This window comes from Somniosus microcephalus, chromosome 15 (genome assembly GCF_052327205.1).
Source record: "Somniosus microcephalus isolate GS21.2 chromosome 15, FLI_Smic_1.0, whole genome shotgun sequence".
Taxonomy (NCBI): Eukaryota; Metazoa; Chordata; class Chondrichthyes; order Squaliformes; family Somniosidae; genus Somniosus; species Somniosus microcephalus.
The window spans coordinates 108,436,919-108,458,216 of NC_141001.1; the positions used below are offsets into that span (position 1 = coordinate 108,436,919).

A 21,298-nucleotide genomic window follows, 5' to 3' on the forward strand; every position below is an offset into this window, starting at 1 on the left:
CTTTTTGCCTGTCCTTCCTGAATATTGAATACCCCTGGATGTTGAATTCCGAGCCTTGGTCACCCTGGAGCCATGTCTCCGTAATCCCAATTATATCATATCCGTTGACATCTATTTGCGCAGCTAATTCATCCACCTTATTACGAATGCTCCTCGCATTAAGACATAAAGCCTTCAGGCTTGTTTTTTTAACACTTCGTCGTTTTAGAATTATTATTTACTGTAGCCCTGTTTGATTTACACCCTTGATTTCTCTGCCTTCCACTTTTGCTTTTCTCCTTCCTGTCTTTTGTTTCTATCCTTGCTTCCCTTTCCTCTGTCTCCCTGCACAGGTTCCCAACCTCCTACCATTTTAGTTAAACCCTCCCCAACAGCACTAGCAAACACTCCCCCTTGGACATCGGTCCCGGTCCCGCCCAGGTGCAAACCGTCCAGCTTGTACTGGTCCCACCTTCCCCAAACCAGTTCCAATGTCCCAGGAATTCGAATCCCCCCCCACCCCCCCCCCCGCACGATGAAACGTTAAACCGAGGCCGTGTCTTCCCTCTCTGGTGTCTTGGCCAATATGTCAATCAACAGCACCAAAAAACAGATTATCTGGTCATTATCACATTGCTGTTTGTGGGATCTTGCTGTATTCAAATTGGCTGCCACGTTTCTTACATTACAACAGTGACTACACTTCAAAAGTACTTCATTGGCTGTAAAGCACTTTGGGACATCCTGAGGTTGTGAAAGGCACTATGTAAATGCAAGTCTTTTTATTTTTGGCAAATCAGCTTGCACACAAAACAGGAGTGTTCTTTGAACAAAAGCAGTTAAGATTTCCTTTTCCCATGTTTATCATTACAACTAATGGACATTGCTTTATGAAGTTTTAACTTCTCCAATCCAGGTATCCTATTTACATCAGGACTGGCGATGTTGGAAAATGGAAAACAGGCGTATTAGATAAAACTATCCATCTTTCCAATTGAGATGTACATCACAATTGGACATTATGCTTTGTTTTCTGTTAGACTTTTTGAAGAGAGAAAATACATAATTTAAGGATTTACACTCAGCTGCCAAGCTTTAGAAAAAAATCGAGCATCCAGAAATACTCTTCAAATGCTGTTCCAATTTACAAGAAGCATGCGTAGTCTTAAAAGGACATGCCAGCACCATCTTAACATAGAAACATAGAAGATAGGAGCAGGAGTAGGCCGTTCGGCCCCTCGAGCCTGTTCCGCCATTAAATGAGATCATGGCTGATCATCCAAACTCAGTACCCTGTCCTTGCCTTCTCCCCATATCCCTTGATCCCTTTAACCTTAAGAAATACATCTAACTCCTTGAATATATTTAATGGATTGGCCTCAACTGCCTTCTGTGGTAGAGAATTCCACAGGTTCACCACTCTCTGGGTGAAGAAATTCCTCCTCATCTCTGTCCTAAATGGCTTGCCTCTTATCCTCAGACTGTGACCCCTGGTTCTGGACTACCCCACCATCAGGAACATCCTTCCTGCATCTAGTCTGCCTAGTCCTGTTAGAATTTTATAAGTTTCAATGAGATCCCCTCTCATTCTTCTAAACTCCAGCGAGTATAAGCCCAATCGACCCAATCTCCTCATACGTCATTCCTGCCATCCCAGGTATCAGTCTGGTGAATCTTCGCTGCACTCTCTCCATGGCAAGAACATCCTTCCTCCGATAAGGTGACCAAAACTGCACACAATACTCAAGGTGTGGTCTCACCAAGGCCCTGTACAACTGCAGCAAGACATCCTTGTTCTTGTACTCAAACCCTCTCGCTATGAAGGCCAACATACCATTTGCCTTCTTAACCGCCTGCCGCACCTGCATGCTTACCTTCAGCGACTGGTGCACAAGGACACCCAGGTCTCGTTGCACTTCCCCTTCTCCCAATCTATTGCTGTTTACAACTCCATTACAGGTGAAGAATGACATTTTAAATCGAGGAATGATTTTAGCTTACATGCAATACACTGAAATAGAATTTGTGTACTCTTGACTTATTTGAAGTTGTTAATCTGTCAGCTATACAAGGAATCTGACTACGTCCTGATTTTACATTAACATTGAATGTAACTTTATGAAGTAGAACCCAGCTGATGTTGAGTTAGTGATGCACAAAATTTACGTTCAAGTTTAAATTGTTACAGGCTCATCAATTAACTACAACTTCTCTGAAATGATTAATTTTGCGCGAGTACAGTCCCCACTATTATCACTGTCCATGTTCACGTCGGGCAAATGCCGCTAACTATTTGTCACCGCCACAGGCATCGATTGCATAGGTGCCTATTAAGTGTGCCGACTATTTCGTGCAGCTCATTCAGCTGTCCACACTGTTAAAAGTACGATTACCTTAGTGATGTGTCTGTCATTAAGTTAATTCACGATTTCTCCGACTTGAATCAGGGAGCCCCGCTGCCTCTTGTATAGAATTACAGAAATTTACGGCACAGGGGGAGGCCATTCAACCCATCATGTCTATGCTGGCCGAAAAAGTGCTATCCAGCCTAATCCCACTTTCCAGCTCTTGGTCTGTAGCCTTGTAGGTTATGGCACTTCAAGTGCATTTCTAGTACTTTTTAAGTGCAATGAGGGTTTCTGCCTCTACCACCCTTTCAGGCAGAGTGTTCCACCCTCTGGGTGAAAAAAGTTCTCAAACTCCCCTCTGCTATGGGAAAGAGGCCCTTCCTAGCCACACTATATAGGCCCCTCGTAATTTTATACCCCTCAATCAAGTCTCCCCTCAGCCTCCTGTTCCAACCCCAGCCTATCTAATCTCTCTTCATAGCTAAAATTCTCCAGTCCTGGCAACATCCTCATAAATCTCCTCTGTCCCCTCTCTGGTGCAGTCACATCTTTCCTGTAATGTGATGACCAGAACTGTATACAGCACTTTAGCTGCGGCCTAACTAAGTTTCATACAGTTCAAACATAACCTCCCTGCTCTTCTCTATTCTATGCATCGGCTAATAAAGGAAAGTATCCTGTATGCCTTCTTAACCACCTTATCTACCTGTCCTGTTACCTTCAAATTGTACCCCTGTGACTGTTGCGGGCCCTTCCTGCCAGCCTGTTGAGCTTGTCGTTGGTGGCATGGTGCGGATGATGTGCCACTTTGCTCGCCAGATCCAGGATCACGGCATCAGGTACTGTAGGATGGTGGCCAGGTAGATGGGCTCAGTGGGTAGCACTCTCATCTCTGACTCAGAAGGTTGTGGGTTCAAGTCGCACTCCAGAGACTTGAACACAAAAATCTAGGCTGACTCTCCGGTGCAGTACTGAGGGAGTGCTACACTGTCGGAAGTGCCGCCTTTCATTGAGATTGGATGAGATGTTAAACCAAGGCCCTGTCTTTTTCAGGTGGACGCAAAAGATCATTTGGCACTATTTCAAAGAGGAGCAGGGGCGTTATCCCTGGTGTCCTGGGCCAATATTTATCCCTCAATCAATATCACTAAAATAGATTATCTGGTCATTATCACATTGCTGTTTGTGGGAGCTTGCTGTGCGCAAATTGGCTGTAAACCGCTTTGGGACGTCCAGTGGTCGTGAAAGGTGCTATATAAATGCAAGTCTTTTGCTTGAAGAAACCGAGCTCACGCCTCTGAAAGCTTCATTAGAGATGCTTCTCAGAAGAGAACATATCAAAAGTCTGTTGGACCATGTTGCTTACATTTGGCTGTTGGATTGCCAGAATATTAGCTCGAGGGAAAACTCAACATTTGTCAATGTGAGATTTTTATATAAAAATGGGTTGCAGTGGATTTTAGGCAGTCGTTCAAATGTCTTAAATTGCATAAAATTTAAATGATTTGTTCATCTGAATTGCTGCCTACAGTCCACTCATTGTCATACATCTAGAGTTTGTATTCATGTTCTGTGGAACAATTGTTCTTACTCCTGTTGCCTCCAGTAGATAATGCAAGATCTAGCCAGATATTTATATTTTGAATTTGGATGAATTTTTGGTCCTGCAATTTAACATGGACAAAACTGCTTAAGATATTGAATTGGACATTTGCTACATTCATGAAGGACCTTTTCTAATCTGCACTATAGCTTAGAATAAACACTCAGCTACTTCTTGAGCATTTTTTTTTAAATCTTGTTTTTATTTACTTGAACTTAACTTTGATGTAAATTACACTTCTGACAGCCCTTTCCACTTGTGGTTTGCTGTGAAATGCTTTTCTAATGGCTGGGTACTGTAGAAACTTTTTTTTAAAGAAAATGCTGCCATTCTGAATCCTTGAATGTACTTTGTTGTATTGGCAGCTGTAGAAAACTGTATTGTAGTTAGGTACACGTTTCTATAGTTGCATCTCGTGTTGACTGATCCTAAGTGCTAGTTTTGAACTATTTTGAGTACTATTTTAACCTGGTGACTTTTTGGCACGTGTATAATAACTTGCATTTATATAGTGCCTTTTAAATGTAGAAAAATGTCCCAAGGTGCTTCACAGAGGTGAGCCAAAGAAGGAGCTATTAGAAGGGGTGACTAAAAAGCTTGGTCAAAGCTAGGTTTTCAGGAGGGTTTTAAAGAGAAGGGGAGAGGCAATAATGTTTAGTGGTGGTGGCGTTCCAGAGCTTAGGTCCTAGATGGCTGAAGACATGGGCCCAGAAATTCGGGTCGGGGGCTTCCCGCAGGTGCAAGCCCCCGACCTGCACTTAACCTAGCGCGCCAGCCGTTGAGCTGTGGGCCCGCGTGGAATTCCGACCCTGGGCCTGCTCCAACTGCTGGCGTGCAGTGCTCGCGTATCCCATGGGCGCAGTTAGTTCGACGTGGGCCATGGAGAGCCAATCGGAGCAGGGAATGCTTCATTCATAAGTTTGATAGGAAGGGCTGTCAAAACTTATAAATACTACAAGCCCAAAACATCACTAAATCTTCAAATACATTTTTTTTTAAATGAACTATAAATTACATGAAATAACTTTTAAACAATAATTTAAATTTTTGAAAAAAAGTTTTATTTTCTAACGGGGCTAAAAATAAACTTACCTTTCTTTAAAGTATTTAAAAATAATAAACCGGTGGGAAAATGTTTTAGTTTTAATTAATTCACCACTTACCTTGTAAAAAGCAAGTCTTACGCCTGCTTTTTACATGTCTAACTTCTGGAGACTTACCCTCCCGGGAAAACCTGCAAAAAAACCTAAGTTCGATGTGCACGCGCTGCCTCTCCTGCGCACGCGTTCGACTTCTGAACCCCTTTGTTCAGGGGAGTGGAAGCACTTTCGTTGGGCCTACGGGTGAGTACCCCGTGCATACTCAACCGTGGAGAGCCGAATTTCTGGGCCATGGTCACCATTGTTAGGGCAAGGAGAACAGGAGATGCACAAGGCCAAAAATTTGAGGAACTTGGAGAGTTGTAGGGCTGGAGGAGGTTAGAGATGGGGAGGGGCATTGCCATGAAGGGATCTGAACACATGAGTATTTTAAATTGGAGATGTGTATGAGAATTCTAAATTGGAGATGGGAATGCATTTATAAATACATCCCATGTCTTTAGGGGGCGTCCGCTGCTCGCACTGAGGGGAGACGGGCCGGCCCCGCCATTTCCCTGGGACTGGGGAGTCTGGACTCTGGGCCCCGGGTCTCTCTGCCGTCCCTCTGAGGGAGCGATCCAACCAGTCCCACTTCCCTGCACATATTCTTTTCATGTTTATATCCAATTCCCTTTTTGAAAGTTACTGTTGAATCTGCTTGTCAAGAAGATTATTTTATCCACGGGGTATTGATATTCTCTCTGCTCCCACAGATTAGATTGCGAGGAGAGGTTACACAAATTAGGAATAACAGGAAATGCTGTAAACACTCAGCATCTGTGGAGAGAGAAACAGTGTGTCAGATTTCCAGCATCTGCAGTATTTTGCGATTGTATTACACAAATTAGGGTTGTATTCCCTGGAATTTAGAAGGTTAAGGGGTGATTTGATCGAAGCTTTCAGGATATTAAGGGCAACAGATAGAGTAGATAGAGAGAAACTATTTCCACTGGTTGGGATTCTAGGACAAGTGGGCATAGTCTAAAAATTAGACTTTTCAGACCTTTCAGGAGTGAAATTAGAAAGAAAGACAGACTTGTATTTATATAGCGCTTTTCACGACCACTGGACGTCTCAATACGCTTTACAGCCAATGAAGTAATTTTTGAAGTACAGGAAACTTTGGTTTATCTGGAGGTTGTATGTCCGGAAACCTCGATCTAACGGCAGAAATCAGCAGCCGTTTTGTTAGGTTTTTTTTCTTCCCCTAGCATTTTTTTTTAAACAGTCAGGCTGTGGAAAGCATCTCTGTAGCTTAGCAACAGCTTCAGAGACGCTTCCAAGGTACGGGCCGAGTGTTTACAAGCTGTTGCTAAGCAGCAGTGTTTGTTGTCAGATACGGAGATGAAAACCTCCGTATCCTTCAACATTAGCGCTGGTTTATCCGGAAGTTTTGAACTAACGGCACCAGCTCAGTCCCGTCGGTGCCGGATATCAAGAAGTTTCCTGTATAGCCACTGTTGTAATGTAGGAAATGCAGCAGCCAATTTGCGTTCAGCAAGCTTCCACAAACAGCAATGTGAAAATGACCAGATAACCTCTCTTTGTTATGTTGGTTGAGGGATAAATATTGGCCAGGACACTCTGGGTATCTCCCCTACTCTTCTTCGAAATAGTGCCATGGGATCTTTTACATCCACCTGAGAGCAGATGGGGCCTCGGTTTAACGTCTCATCCGAAAGACAGCACCTCAGACAGTGCAGCAATTCCTCCGCAGTGTACTGGAGTGTCAGCCTAGCTTTATGTGCGCAGGTCCCTGGAGTGGGACTTGAACCCACAACCTTCTGACTCAGGCAAGTGTGCTACCCACTGAGCCACAGCTGACACTTCACAGAATCACAGAAACCCCACAGTGCAGATAGAGGCCATTTCGGCCCATCGAGCCTGCACCGACACATATCCCACCCGATCCCCGTAACCCCTACATCAACACACATCCCACCCTATCCCCGTGTATTTAATCCCCCTAACACTAAGGGTCAATTTATCATAGCCAATCAACCTAGCCCGCACATCTTTGGACTGTGGGAGGAAACCGGAGCACCCGGAGGAAACCCACGCAAACACGGGGAGACTGTCTGTGTGGAGTTTGCACAGTCACCCGAGGCCGGATTCGAACCCGGGTCTCTGGCGCTGTGAGGCAACAGTGCTAACCACTATGCCATCGTTTTTTCACTTACCCGGTGAGGCGAGCCCCGAGGGGCTCTCGCTTCTGGTCGGAAGCGGCCGGGCGCGACCTGCTCCGTGGACAGTGGCAGGTGGGGAGTTTGACTGGGGCGGTACACCTGTCACACTGTAACGCAGGTGTCCTAAGGCGAGCTCAGGGAGGACAGAAACCTCCCGTGGAGCAGAAGGGCAAAAGCTCGCTTGATCTTGACACTTAGGAAACACTTTTACACACAAAGGGTGGTAGAAGTTTGGAACACTCTTCCGCAAACGACAATTGATGCTAGATCAGTTAATTTTAAATCGGAGATTGATAGCTTTTTGTTAACCAAAGGCATTAAGGGATATGGAGTTAGGTCGCAGATCAGCCATGATCTCATTGAATGGCGGAACAGGCTCGAGGGGGCTGAACGGCCTCCTCCTGTTCCTATGTTCACAGGTTATTGGAATGTGGAATAGTGAAACTAATCAGTGAACCAGAGGGCATCAATTCAACATGATCAACAGAATAACGGCAGAGAATGGGGTGTTTTTATGGACACTGGGTTGTTAGGACATGGAGCGCACCACTCTCAAACAGCAGGGGAAGAATCCATCATGGCCTTTAAACAGGTAGTGGATAAATATGAATAAGGAATTAAAAAGGACCATTCTGAATATTTTCCAACTTGCCATTCCTGAACCAGAACCAGAAAGTAACAAGTACATTTTCTTCAACTTCTTTGAAAGACCATGTTGTCATTGCATACTTCAGTATGTATGTTTTAAATTAAACTTGTAAACTTATTAAAACATTACACAATTTGGGGGACATGCTTTACAGCCAATTAAGTACTTTATGATCGCACCAGAGAGGGGACAGAGGAGATTTATGAGGATCTTGCTAGGACTGGAGAATTTTAACTGAGGAGAGATTGGATAGGCTGAGGTTGTTTCCTTTGGAACAGAGGAGGCTGAGGAGAGATTTAATTGAGGTGTATAAAATTATGAGGGGCCTAGATAGAGTGGATAAGAATGACCTATTTCCCTGACTATATATGCTGTGCCTATATGCTTCATTTCACCTGACGAAGGAGCAGCGCTCCGAAAGCTTGTGATTTCAAATAAAACTGTTGGACTATAACCTGGTGTTGTGCGACTTCTCACATTTGTCCACCCCAGTCCAACACATCTCCACATCATGGCTATTTCCCTTAGCAGAGGGGTCAATAACCAGGGGGCAAAGATTTAAAGTAATTGGTAGAAGGATTAGAGGGGAGTAGGGAACTTTTCACCCAGAGGGTGGTGGGGTCTGGCACTCACTGCCTGAAAAGGTGGCAGAGGCAGAAACCCTCATCGCATTTAAAAAGTACTTGGATAGGCACTTGAAGTGCCGTAACCCACAGGGCTACGGACCAAGAGCTGGGAAGTGGGATTAGGCTGGAGAGCTCTTTTTTGGTCGGCGTGGACACGATGGGCTGAATTTCTATGACTCTATCCAGTGAGTAGCTAAGCCATACAAACCAGAAAGGTCCCAGGTTAGATCCCTGGTCAGCTGATGCAGTAGTAGAGGCACTATATTTGCTCTCAGCATTCCAGGGTGAGTTGAACAGTCAACTAGTCCTGATCACCACCTGGTAACTTTGGCAATGTGGATGTCGGGTGAGGGCAGGTTAGTGATGTGGTTGCCCCCTGCGATCAAATAGACTGCTAACCTTCGCTGTCGTTTCCCGCATAAATAATAGTCACTTGGCTGTGAGGATGCCCAGTAGCGCTAGTACTCCAAGGAGTCAGCATTTTGACATGGTGATAGGGGAGAAACTAGCAAATAAATTAATTTATTGTCTGGGTAGCATTGTGTATTCTATTTTCTACAGTTTTTTTGGATTCATTAAAAGTTGTGTATATAATCATGTATGTGGTTTGATTGTAGTGTTTCCATTTAAGTGTGGAGAAACTCAGTTGATTCCACAAAGTTTTAGCAATTATGAAAATGACTTTGTTTCCATAGTTGCTAGCCAATTTGAGCCTGATATGCAAAGGTGTGACTATGCTGTAGCTTTAGCATCATTACAGTGCCAAATCTGAAGCAAAGCTTTAACCCAACTGAAGTTCAGCAGTGAGACCCCATTTGGAGCTTGGGTATGGCGCTGCATGGGCTATAACGCTAGTGCAGTGCCAAGTTGAATGAAAAAAGTGCTCGGGTCTTTTTGACATCCGGGGCATTTTTTAAATTACTCGGAGTTGATTTAAATGCTGAGTACTCTTTAAACGTTTTAAGTTTTAACTGTTGAGAGAGTGGACAGTGGAATTCAGTTTAAATCGAGCACTATAAATGGAGTACTTCATGTATGGAATCCATACTGGCGCTACTGGTCCCAGACTGCTAACTACTTTTGTTCAGCCCACCAGCAGCTGCATTTACTTCACAGCTCCCTTTAAATGAGTAATAACATTAAATCGTCATGTAACTGCAGAAAGTGACCTTGAAGTCATTTTGGAAGTCTAATTTTTTTAGTTGGCAAGTTGTGCACAATGTGAACGCGGAATGGAACTGGCTGATGTCTGATTCATTAACTTGCTCCTATCACAACAACAACTTGTCTTTATATAGTGCCTTTAATGTAGTAAAACATCCCAAGGCGCTGCACAGAAGCATTTTAAGCCAAAAATATTTGACACGGATCCACATGGATAAATTGGGGCAGGTGACCAAAAGCTTGGTCAAAGAGGTTGGTTTTAAGGAACGTCTTAAAGGAGGAAAGAGAGGTAGCAAGGCGGCATGGTTTAGGCAGGGAATTCCAGAGCTTGGGGCCTAGGCAACAGAAGGCACGGCCACCAAATCACACCACACCATGCGTGATAGCATTTACCAGGTGAGGGCAGAAATCAGTTGGTTTTGTGCACTATGGTAGATTTGATGGGAGGGATCTGCCGTGCTTGGGCTGCTGGAGTGGGGTTGGCTCTTTTATGGGTAGGTTTAGGCTTGGAATTTGCTTGTTTGTTTCCTCTGCAACTTCTAGATACAAGGTGAATTTGGACTGGGTTGGAGTTTAGAGAATTCGGTTTGGAAAATGCGCGTTAGATTTGTCTGAATTTTCATATTCTGATTTTGTATAGTAATCAGTAGTATTGGTTTGGCTGAAAGCTTGTGCAGCATCATAGAGCTTTGAGTGGTGATCAGATTGCCTTATTGCTTGTGTGAGGAGTGAAAAACTTTGTGGGCATTATCTATTATGGCTATAACTATACTGTTGAGTTACTGATGCTGGCTTCATCGCCCGAGTCCTTGGTGTGTGACCTGAACCAATTTGATAAAGATCTCTGTTTAAAAAGTTGGCTCCTATTGCCACCACCAACCCCCCCCCCCCCCCCCCCCCCATCACAATCAATTAATTATTTCTCTCAATCTCACCCACTGCCCCTGGGTCACGGAGTACATTGCCTTGGTGTTTTTGGGAGAAGTTTAAGTAAAGGTAGAGTTGTGTTCATCTCTGGCGGTCTAATAGCTGGACCACCATGGCTGCCAGTTTTTGGTCTGGAATGTATATTGTCAATAAGACCCCAAAGGTTTGATGCTTCCAAGCAGCACCAGCCTTCATAAGTGATTTCCCCCATTAGACCTCATTCTTTACATGGTATGAGCTAGCTGTGTATCCCATGTGTGCTTCTGAGAAATTTGTTATTTCAGAAACCTTTTTGAGACTTTAGCTTAGCTTGCCAGTTTCCATCTCTTTCACTCTGTTCGTTCGCTGTTATTACCCACAGCAAATTCCAAGCCATTAACTTTTTGTTCAGCTCTTTCTCATCAATGAAGTTAGAAGCTATATTTTTCTCTCTCGGCAATTTTCTCCCCTTCCCATCTCTCATGAAAGCATTGACTCCATCCTAGTTGCTACTGCACGGGCAGCAGTTTCCATCTAGTATCTCCCTCCCGTCATTATTCATGTGCGTGCCTTGATGGTGAGTGCAAGCAAGATATTTGATCAATGAAGGCATAACAGTTATGTCCTTCCCTGACGTGTTCTCACACACGCACTATTCCAGCAAAGGTATTGACCATACCCCCCTCTCATCCTGCCCCCACTACTACCTTCCCAAGCACAGTTATGGCAGAGGTCAGCTAATTCACACAGACCTAGTATTAAACATGGGAGACTTATGGTCTATATGGCTTAGCTACTCACCGAGCTAATGGGAAGCTGTAAATTGAAAATATGACAGAAATCACTTGATGTGTGAATACTGTTCAGGAACTTGAACCCTGGGTGATTGTTTCCTTCTAAACTGAGTCTAGTTGAAGTGCCCTCACTCCTGTATGAGATGCAATTTAGCTCACCTGGCACAGGCATGGGTTAGAACCTCGAACATAAGAACAGGTGTAGGCCATTCAGCCCATTGAGCCTGTTACATAGAAACATAGAAGATAGGAGCAGGAGTAGGCCATTCGGCCCCTCGAGCCTGTTCCGCCATTTAATGAGATCATGGCTGATCATCCAAATTCAGTACCCTGTCCCTGCTTTCTCCCCATATCCCTTGATCCCTTTAGCCTTAAGAAATATATCTAACTCCTTCTTGAATATATTTAATGAATTGACCTCAACTGCTTTCTTTGGTAGAGAATTCCACAGGTTCACCACTCTCTGGGTGAAGAAATTCCTCCTCATCTCAGTCCTAAAGGGCTTACCCCTTATCCTTAGACTGTGACCCCTGGTTCTGGACTCCCCCGCCATCGGGAACAGCCTTCCTGCGTCTAGTCTGTCTAGTCCTGTTAGAATTTTTTAAGATCCCCTCTCATTCTTCTAAACTCTAGCGAATATAAGCCTAATCGACCCAATTTCGCTTCATACATCATTCCTGCCATCCCAGGTATCAGTCTGGTGAATCTTCGCTGCACTCCCTCCATGGCAAGAACATCCTTCCTCAGATAAGGCGACCAAAACTGCGCACAATACTTAAGGTGTGGTCTCACCAAGGCCCTATACAACTGCAGCAAGACATCTTTGCTCCTGTACTCGAATCCTCTTGCTATGAAGGCCAACATACCATTTGCCTTTTTAACTGCCTGCTGCACCTGCATGCTTACCTTCAGCGACTGGTGCACAAGGACACCCAGGTCTCGTTGCACTTCCCCTTTTCCAAATCTATTGCCGTTCAGATAATCTGCCTTCCTGTTTTTGCCACCAAAATGGATAACCTCGCATTTATCCACATTATACTGCATCTGCCCAATCACACAACCTGTCCAAATCATCCTGGAGATTCTCTGCATCCTCCTCAGCACACACGCCCACCCAGCTTTGTCTCGTCTGCAAACTTGGAGATATTACATCTAGTTCCCTCGTCTAGATCATTTATATATATATATTGTGAATAGCTGGGGTCCTAGCACCGATCCCTGCAGTACCCCACTAGTCACTGCCTGCCACTCGCAAAAAGACCCGTTTATTCCAACTCTTTGCTTCCTGTCTGCCAATCAGTTCTCTATCCAAGTCAGTACCTTACCCCCAATCCCATGTGCTTCAACTTTGCACGCTAATCTCTTATGCGGGACCTTATCGAAAGCCTTCTGAAAGTCCAAATACACCACATCCACCGGTTCTCCCTTATCTATTCTATCAGTTACATCCTCAAAAAATTCCAGTAGATTAGTCGAGCATGATTTACCTTTTGTAAACCCATGTTGACTTTGTCCGATCCTGTCACTGTTTTCCAAGTGCTCTGCTATTACATCTTTTATAATGGACTCTAGCATTTTCCCCACTACTGATGTCAGGCTTACTGGTCTGTAATTCCCCGTTTTCTCTCTACCACCTTATTTGAATAGTGGGGTAACATTAGCTACCCTCCAATCCATGGGAACTGTTCCAGAGTCTATCGAATTTTGGAAGATGACCAGCAATGCATCTACTATTTCTAGGGCCACTTCCTTAAGTACCCTAGGATGTAGATTATCAGGCCCTGGGGATTTATCGGCCTTCAAACACGTGAATTTCCCTAACACCATTTCCCTACAAATACTGATTTCATTCAGTTCCTCCCTCTCATTAGACCCTATGTTCCCTGACATCAATGTTCTGCCATTCAATTCAATCATGGCTGATCTGTACCTCAACCTCATTTACCCACCATTACTCCATGTCCCTAGATACCCTTATAAGAACACAAAAAAAAATCGATCTCTGCTGTGAAAGCTTCAATTGACCCAGCATCCACAGCCTTTTGGGAAGTGTTCCAGATTGATACTACCCCTTGTGTGAAGAAGTGCTTCCGAATTTCACTCCTGAATGCCTAACTCTAATTTCAAGATTATGCCCTCTTGTTCTGGGTTCCCCCAATAGAGGAAAGATTCTCTTTATGTACCCTATCAAATTCTTTTATCATTTTAAACACCTTGATTAGATAACCCCTCAATCTTGTATACTCAAGAGAATACAAGCCAAGTTTATGCCATATATCCTCAACCTAAGCTCCAATATCATTCTGCTGAATCCGTGCTGCGCCCCCTCCAAGGCCAATATATCTTTCCTGTGGTGCAGTCCCCAGAACTGATGGGGTTCGGACGAAGCTGTACACAACTGAAGCATAACTTCCCCTTTTGTATTCTAGCCCGTGAGAAAAAGGCCAACATTCCATTAGCCTTTTTGTACCCGTCACTGGCTTTTAGTGATTTGTGCGCATGGAATCTCTGCTCCTCCACAGTTAAGTTTCTCAACATTTAGAAAATACTCCCAATTTTTTTTTCTTGGAATCTAAGTGGGTGACTTCACAATTGCCCACATTGAACTCCAGTTTTGCCCACTCATTTAATCTGTCTTTGTCTCTTTGTAACTTCCTGTTCTGTATGGGTCACCTCTCGCAGGATAAATTGAGCCATCGGGAGCTAACCATAACAGCAGTTACTTAGAGGCTGTAAATAATGACTTGCAATCTCAGTTGACTGATGTAGATTTTTATCTTAAGTCAAGGCATCAGGAAATTTTAAGTGCCAGTATGGAAAATAAATATTTTAGTTGATGTAATGCTTATATTTTCAAGGACGTTTACAACCTTGTTCTTTTTCTTTGCAGGAGATGCTTTGGAAGCACTGCTTTGATTTCTTGTTCAAATCTATATTAAAAAATTGATATGCTAAGGCAAATCACTCTGCACCTCGGCCCAAAAGCCTTGAAAATGTATTAATTGTAAGGATAGTAATACTGCTGACAGGAACTGTAGTGATTACTTGTACATCAGTAAAATTGAACACCATTGTAGCCCGCTTGACAGTAGGGATGTGATTTGTGCATTGAATTTTAGTTTATTACAAAGCTTTTACTGTAATTTCTTGCTGCTTGACTTGATGTAGCTGCCATTTTTGTGTGTTGGGGACAATATTTGGAACATTGTTTACAAAACAGGTAAGAGTGGTATAAATGGTGGTGTAACTTTATACTCTCTCTCTCTCTCTCCCCACAGGCTCCAGAGTATGTCCCTGAAAAAGTGAAGAAGGCAGAAAAGAAATTAGAAGAAAATCCATATGACCTTGATGCTTGGAGCATTCTCATACGAGAGGCACAGGTTTAGTGAAATAGGGTTATGTTTGTTTATTATACAGTTCAAAAACTTGCACATTGATTTTTAAAACTTGTGGAAATTGCCTCTTAACTGAGATGACTGGGGAGTAAAACATCAAAAGCTTATCATTGCCTATTTTTAAATGCTGTAAAAAAAAAAAAATGATTTTTGCTGGTTTTTACTTTTAGAACCAACCCATAGACAAAGCGCGGAAGACCTATGAGCGACTTGTCACCCAGTTCCCCAGCTCTGGCAGATTCTGGAAACTATACATTGAAGCTGAGGTTAATATTTTTTTCTTCTCAATTTTATAGGTTAATTTTTAAAGTAACGTAAACTCTGCCATGCTCCATGAAGTTCGCACCAATGAGTTATGTTAGACAATCAAATTTTAGGTGAATATTCAGACTATAAAAGTTAAAGGTGGCCGGGACTTAATATTTGTAGATGCAGACTGTATTTTATGTAGGGATTTAAAACTTTTAAAATGAAATCTTAATGTGTGGGCCTATTGCACACCAATGATTGTTGCATGTTGGAGTTGCAACAACATTAAAATAGTCTTTAATGGTATCTGATGTGCTTTGGCCTTTTATTCAGTTGTCATGTGTCTCTTTATTGCCTCCCGTGTCATTTCTTTAGAGTTCATTTATTCTGTTCACTCACAGTATCTTGTATTTAATAGTGTATGATCAAGCTGAGGCATTTTATTTGCCAAAGAGACTCTTAACATTTAATACTGTATTGTTTGTTTAATCTTTATTCCCTTTCTAGGACTTTGCATTGTTCTAATCCGCTTACAACTATTCCTAGCCTTGCTGCTATACAATAAATTGTTTTATTTTTTTAAAATCTGAAATAAATGCTTTAGATACCCATATGACAGACACATAACCAAAAAGTTCTTAAGTCATTGAATATGTCTTGATGTAATGAAATGAATGACTAAGTAACAATATATTAAATTCCTGGTTTAATAAACTGGTTTAATGAACAAACTTTATATTGTATAGTTTAATATTGCAGTGGTTTGTAATTTCTATATATCTAAAGATTCTAATTTCATGAACATTAGTGTGGTTGAAGAAATTGAGTCTTGAGAGCAGGTCCTACCAGAAATTGTTGCTGTTTTAGTCATAGTCCATACTGACTTTCAGCATCAGTTTCTTGCTGTACAGAAAGTGTGGGAGATTGTTTTGGTGCAGAGCATTGTCTAGATTAAAACAAGATTTTTGTCATGCCATGACATTCAGCTGGCACTGTTGCACAAAAGCTGACTGCCTTCGAGGAAGCAGGGTCTTAACAATAATGTAGGCTCTATCTTGACGCGATTCTGTTACAAGCAATTTCATTGTCATAGAGGCAATGTCTGTCTTGCATGATCGTGCATTGCCCATTGTCAACCTGTCGTCATGTGAATGAAAAATACAGAATGTAGAGCAATTTAATCATGACCATTACAAACTGATCCTTCCATGACGATTGCAAACTGTCATAATAAAAATAACTTCAAAGTGCTTTGAGATGCATGTAGTCTTCACAGATCTGGTAAGCGGCAATACTACTGGGATATTATCAGGTCAAGCCGTAGTTTTATTGGTGAGGTTTGTTATTCTCTGACTAGCTCATCACTTATCCGTATTGGGGAGAAATACGATGTTGCTTTATTATTCTAGCAATCTTACAATAATGTGAAATCTGTTTCGTTATCAAATTCAAAAAGTCCTCCCAGTTGTAATTTTATACAGGAGAAACATTAAAATGTTCGTTCTTTTTCACAACATTGCCTGTTCTTTGTGTTTATACAATAGTCTTCGTTTATTCACCTGGCATTGTTTTTATACACTATCTCTGATTTCTCTCTGTTTGCTGCTTTATTTTGTTTCAGGGATCTGATTTCCCCTGTATTTTATTTTAATCTTTTGAATTAGGCAGACCTCAGTTTTGTTATCCCATCTATTTCTATTCATTTTCCCTTTGGCTTTGGCACCCTTCCCACGGACATCATTCAAGTTTTGGCACAGCTTTAGTGCTTAAACATACACCACCACAGAATGGGAAGGTCAGTGGTTCAGTTTGAGCTTCTGATCTGAATTGAGCCAGGTGCAGCCTGTAGCATCACATAGTCTGAGGCAGAGGAGCGTGGTGTAGCTAGAGAATTGAGAGGATGTCTTCTACCCTCTAGCGGTAGGGCCATGAGTATTGACAGGCCTGGAACTAGCTGCCATTCCTGGAGGAAGACGCAAAATAAAAATGCACAGGGATAGATAAATTACAAAATCAATTCAAAATTGTTTTTGTTTTTAAATGTCAAAATGAAGGCTATAAAATTTGAAATGCATGTTGAGGAAAAAAAAGACTGATGTGTGAATAAGGGTGTAGGTTTTTATATAAAACTGAATTAGGAAACTACACTTGAGGGAGTGGTTAGGCCTAGAAAATGGGGTGAAATTACAGAATATTTTGCAGCCATCTAAGCTAGTAGCTTCAGGAGAGGGTGGGAGAAGAAGCAGACATCTCAATCTGCCCTGAGATTTCAATTGTCCAAGTATGCCCTAGCATAAATAAATAGAAGAGAACCAAATAGAGAATTATTTAAAACAACAGTTCAGTACTGTTCTTATCATTGGGACCAGTATATATTTTATGTAAGCAGTAATTTAGGAATGTAATCCGTTTAAAGTAGAATTGACCTGTTTCGCATACAACAAACAATAAATCCAAACTACTAAACTGTGCCTTGTATTTTTTATATTCTATACTGATTGCCCAGAAGTATGCTAGATGCAATAACACAAGATCTTGTTTTTTCCATTTTCCTTGCAATATTTCCCACATTTCTCCTGAAGGCGCTGCCTTATGATTTGGCATGATTCTACAAATGTCCTTCAGCGCCTTGCTATTGGAGAGTCTTGACTGTATCCGCAGGATATTCAATCATGCGGAAGCCTGATCCTGTCTTCACCAGATATCTATGCACATGCACTACCCAGCAAGGATCACTGGAATTTTTTTGTGTATTCTGTGGTGCCAGTCCACAAAAATCAAATGTTGCACAGACACCTTGGGGATCAGCAGCACAACATACTGTACAGTTGAATAAAATTATAATGTGGGTTTATGCTTGTGATTTCCTGGTGGTGGGCTCCTAATTGCAGCAAAGCTGATTGATAATTGCTGAAAGTGAAGCTTAGCACTTCTGCTGTCCGGCCCCCTCCCCAACATGGCACATGCACACAAAGGAAAAATTTGAGGGTATGAAGATAGAAAGAAGAAACACTTTTTTAATCTAAAAAAAATTGTACTACGAAATTCATATGTTAGAATTCGGGTAATTCCTCATTTTTGCCTGATACCTATCGATAACAACCATTTCAGTCTTTCCCTTTACACATGATATAGGTGCATCCCTATATATCTTGGTAAATTCTGCATGGTGGTTGTCTGAAAACCACAATTGTCAGACACATTTGTTGCACAGAGAACCAACATGGACACACTGGAAGGCTCTATTTGTAATGTCTGTTCTTGTATCCCTCGCCAGCTGAGAGTATTTCCGGGTAGCATGACAATGGGTCTGCATTATCATGCAAGACCCAAAAGTTAAGATAGCTAAAGATCTCCTAACCATATACTGACTCTAGTAATGCTGCCTGGCTCCATACGTCTTGCAGTTGTAGTTCAATCCCGAGCTTTCAAAACTCATGTTTATTTTGTAGAGCTTGAGTATTTTGGAAGGTATCCGGGCGGGTGTTTTATGGAAGGGAGAAGTAGGAGATTGGCTGCTGCAATAGTTTGGGACACTTGACTTTCACCTCCGACATCTGGATGCAAATCCAGTCTAAACTAGTGGGCTAAAAGTTTCCTCTCTTCCAGTTTTCATGTTTTCAGGTGAGCTAATTCGAGTGTCTGTTTCAGTCGAGATCTGAATAGGAATGTAACTGCCCATAATTTGACATTCAATCAGGAGTCCGAATGGCTGGAATAGAAAATGAAAACATTGAAACCAATGTAGTTGTAGGTACTGTTATTATTGAAGCATCGTTTTATTCTGTAACCTCGAATTACGCTGGAAAGTAGAGAAATATTTCATTCTGCAGCACTGATGTCCTTCACCTTGAGCACAGAAAAAATTCAGGATAATTCACTAGAGAATTTTTAAACTCCCATGTGTAACTGACCTATCTCTCAATGTTCTGGATTTACATATTTCTCACCAGAGTATGGAATCTTTTTTAAATGAACTTGCTTTTCATTTATTTACATACAATGTAAAACTAAGTGTCACAGCAGTTAGCTGAGGCTTATTTCAACCTCCTGCCATTCAAAACATCCAAAATGACCATGGCCAGTTGCATTCTATAAACAAAGATCCTGCAATCCTACATGTTTTAATCTTCTAATTTTTATAGGCAACTAATCCATAGGAACAGGAGTAGGCCATTCTGCCCCTTGAGCCTGTTTTGCCATTCAGTCAGATCATGGCTAGTCTGTATCTCAACTCCACCTACCCATTTTAGCCCCAGTATCATTCTGGTGATCTGCACTTCACCTCCTGCAAAGCCAATGTATCCTTCCTGAGGGGCGGTGCGTAGAACTGAACGCAGTACTTTAAAAAGGGTCTAACCAGAGCTTTATATAACTAACACAACTTCCAGCCTCCTCGAGATAAAGGCCAACATTCCATTAGCCTTTTAAATTATTTCTTGTACCTGTCCACTAGCTTTTAGTGATTTCTGTACTTGGAGCCCGAAATCGCTGCGCCTTCACCGTTCCTAGCTTTACACCATTTAGAAAGTACTGTGATCTACCTTCTTGGCTCCAAAGTGGTGGATGCCCTTGCACTTCCCCACATTGAACTGCCATCTGCCAGTTTTGCCCACTCACTTAATCTAGCAATGTCCTTTTGCAACGTTCTGCTCCCATTTGCACTATTTACTGTGCCACCTATCTTGGTGTCGTCAGCAAACTTGGATTGCTGACTTGGACGGCTCTCTCTTCCTCATCTAAGTCCTTCCTGTGTTCCTAATTCACCAGTAGGAGCCTGAAATTGCTGTCAAAAGTTGCTATGGATTTTATTTGCTAGGTATTATGATTGTCACCTGCACTAAGCCCACTGCATAATCTTGAGCACCACGGGAGGTGTACTGTATCCTTATTAATGGTGTATGTTTTAATTTTTTATTTAACACAGTAAAGTTCAGTTAAAAAGTGCAGGTGCCAGTATTTTCATGAGTAGCGGAAGCTTGTGGCTTTGCCCAAGCATGTATGCTTTGACGACAATTTATAATTTACTGAATGCTTGTCTTCCATGACCGTGTACAATTAATTCATCATGTGAAGAAAGCTGGAAAGTCACTATCTCAATAATAATATTCCTAAATGCATGCACTTTCTAGAAGAGGGAACAACATTTCAAAGAAGATACAGGGTGAGGGAGAACTTTGACTGCAGGTACATTTAACAGCTGAAGCGGTCAGACCACTTCCCATCTGGTATGTTTCAACCCCTCCCAATGCTCTTAACTGCCATCGGGGATAGGCAGGGGGTTAAATGTACGCAATCATTAAGGTGGAGCACTGCCCCGTGACCCTTTTTTTAGACAATATATGGTATACCGTGCAACATAATTGTGATTTTTTTTTTACTTAATGTGACCAGAAGCAAGTTTTTATAAGACTATACAGAATGAGCCAATTGCAGAATCTCATTATTTTGGTTGCAAAACCTCGCGATGACTTTTACAGTTTGAGTTTTTCAGGAATCCTTGCTGCCTGATACCTGTTGCTTTAACTGTCGGTGCTTGGATTCTTCATGGTTATGTACGTGTTTTGATTCTTGTTCATTAGACTAAACCCATGATGGATTATACTTATATATCTTATTAAACCTCCTTACATCAGTGTACACTTCCTGTCTACAAAACCTTTCTTCCTGATGAGATTTTGCCACTTCTGTGTCACTGCTTACCATTATAAAAATACAGTGCCTATATTTACAATGGGACCTGCCTATGTAAACTTGTCATGCTGTAAGTTACACTCTTCCACCAGTGGTCTTGCTGTAGTGCCTGTTTTGTGTCCACCCCAGTTCCTTGGCCTGTACTGCAGGCAAACTCCTTGCTCCAACCAATTCTACTTTTCTGCTTCCCAAATTGTTGTAAGTTACTATTTAACTATATGAATAATATAAAATAAAAGTATTACCTCAAAGGACAGAATGTATGATGTCTTATTAAAAATCTTACATCTTTGCTCTCTGGTTCAATTATCTCCCACCCTCTAACCTCTGTTCACGAAGTGTGTGCTTGGTCTTGATTCCCTTTGTGTAATGCCACAGAAGATTGACTAATAGAGTAGAAAATGTCTGCATTAAATAGACACGACTGATTCCTCACTGCCCTCACCCCACCAATTGTATTCTAGATAGGTCAACAAGTGGATAAAATGCATGTTTGATTGTCCTGAAGATGTGGCTAAGGAATTACTTAACTTGTCTAAATCTTCAATAGAAATCAATTGAGCTAA

General features: G+C 42.1%; 1 protein-coding gene across 2 annotated transcripts in view; it reads left to right on the top strand.

Annotated features, from left to right (window-relative positions):
* The window catches only part of cstf3 (cleavage stimulation factor, 3' pre-RNA, subunit 3), a 130,625-nt gene that overhangs the window by 8,206 nt on the left and 101,121 nt on the right, over window positions 1–21,298 (top strand). For both annotated transcript variants that reach the window (XM_086008239.1, XM_086008240.1), the window contains 2 exons: window positions 14,673–14,774; window positions 14,960–15,055. In XM_086008239.1, the coding sequence (XP_085864365.1) occupies window positions 14,673–14,774; window positions 14,960–15,055 (198 nt within the window). The remainder of the gene's footprint in view (window positions 1–14,672; window positions 14,775–14,959; window positions 15,056–21,298) is intronic.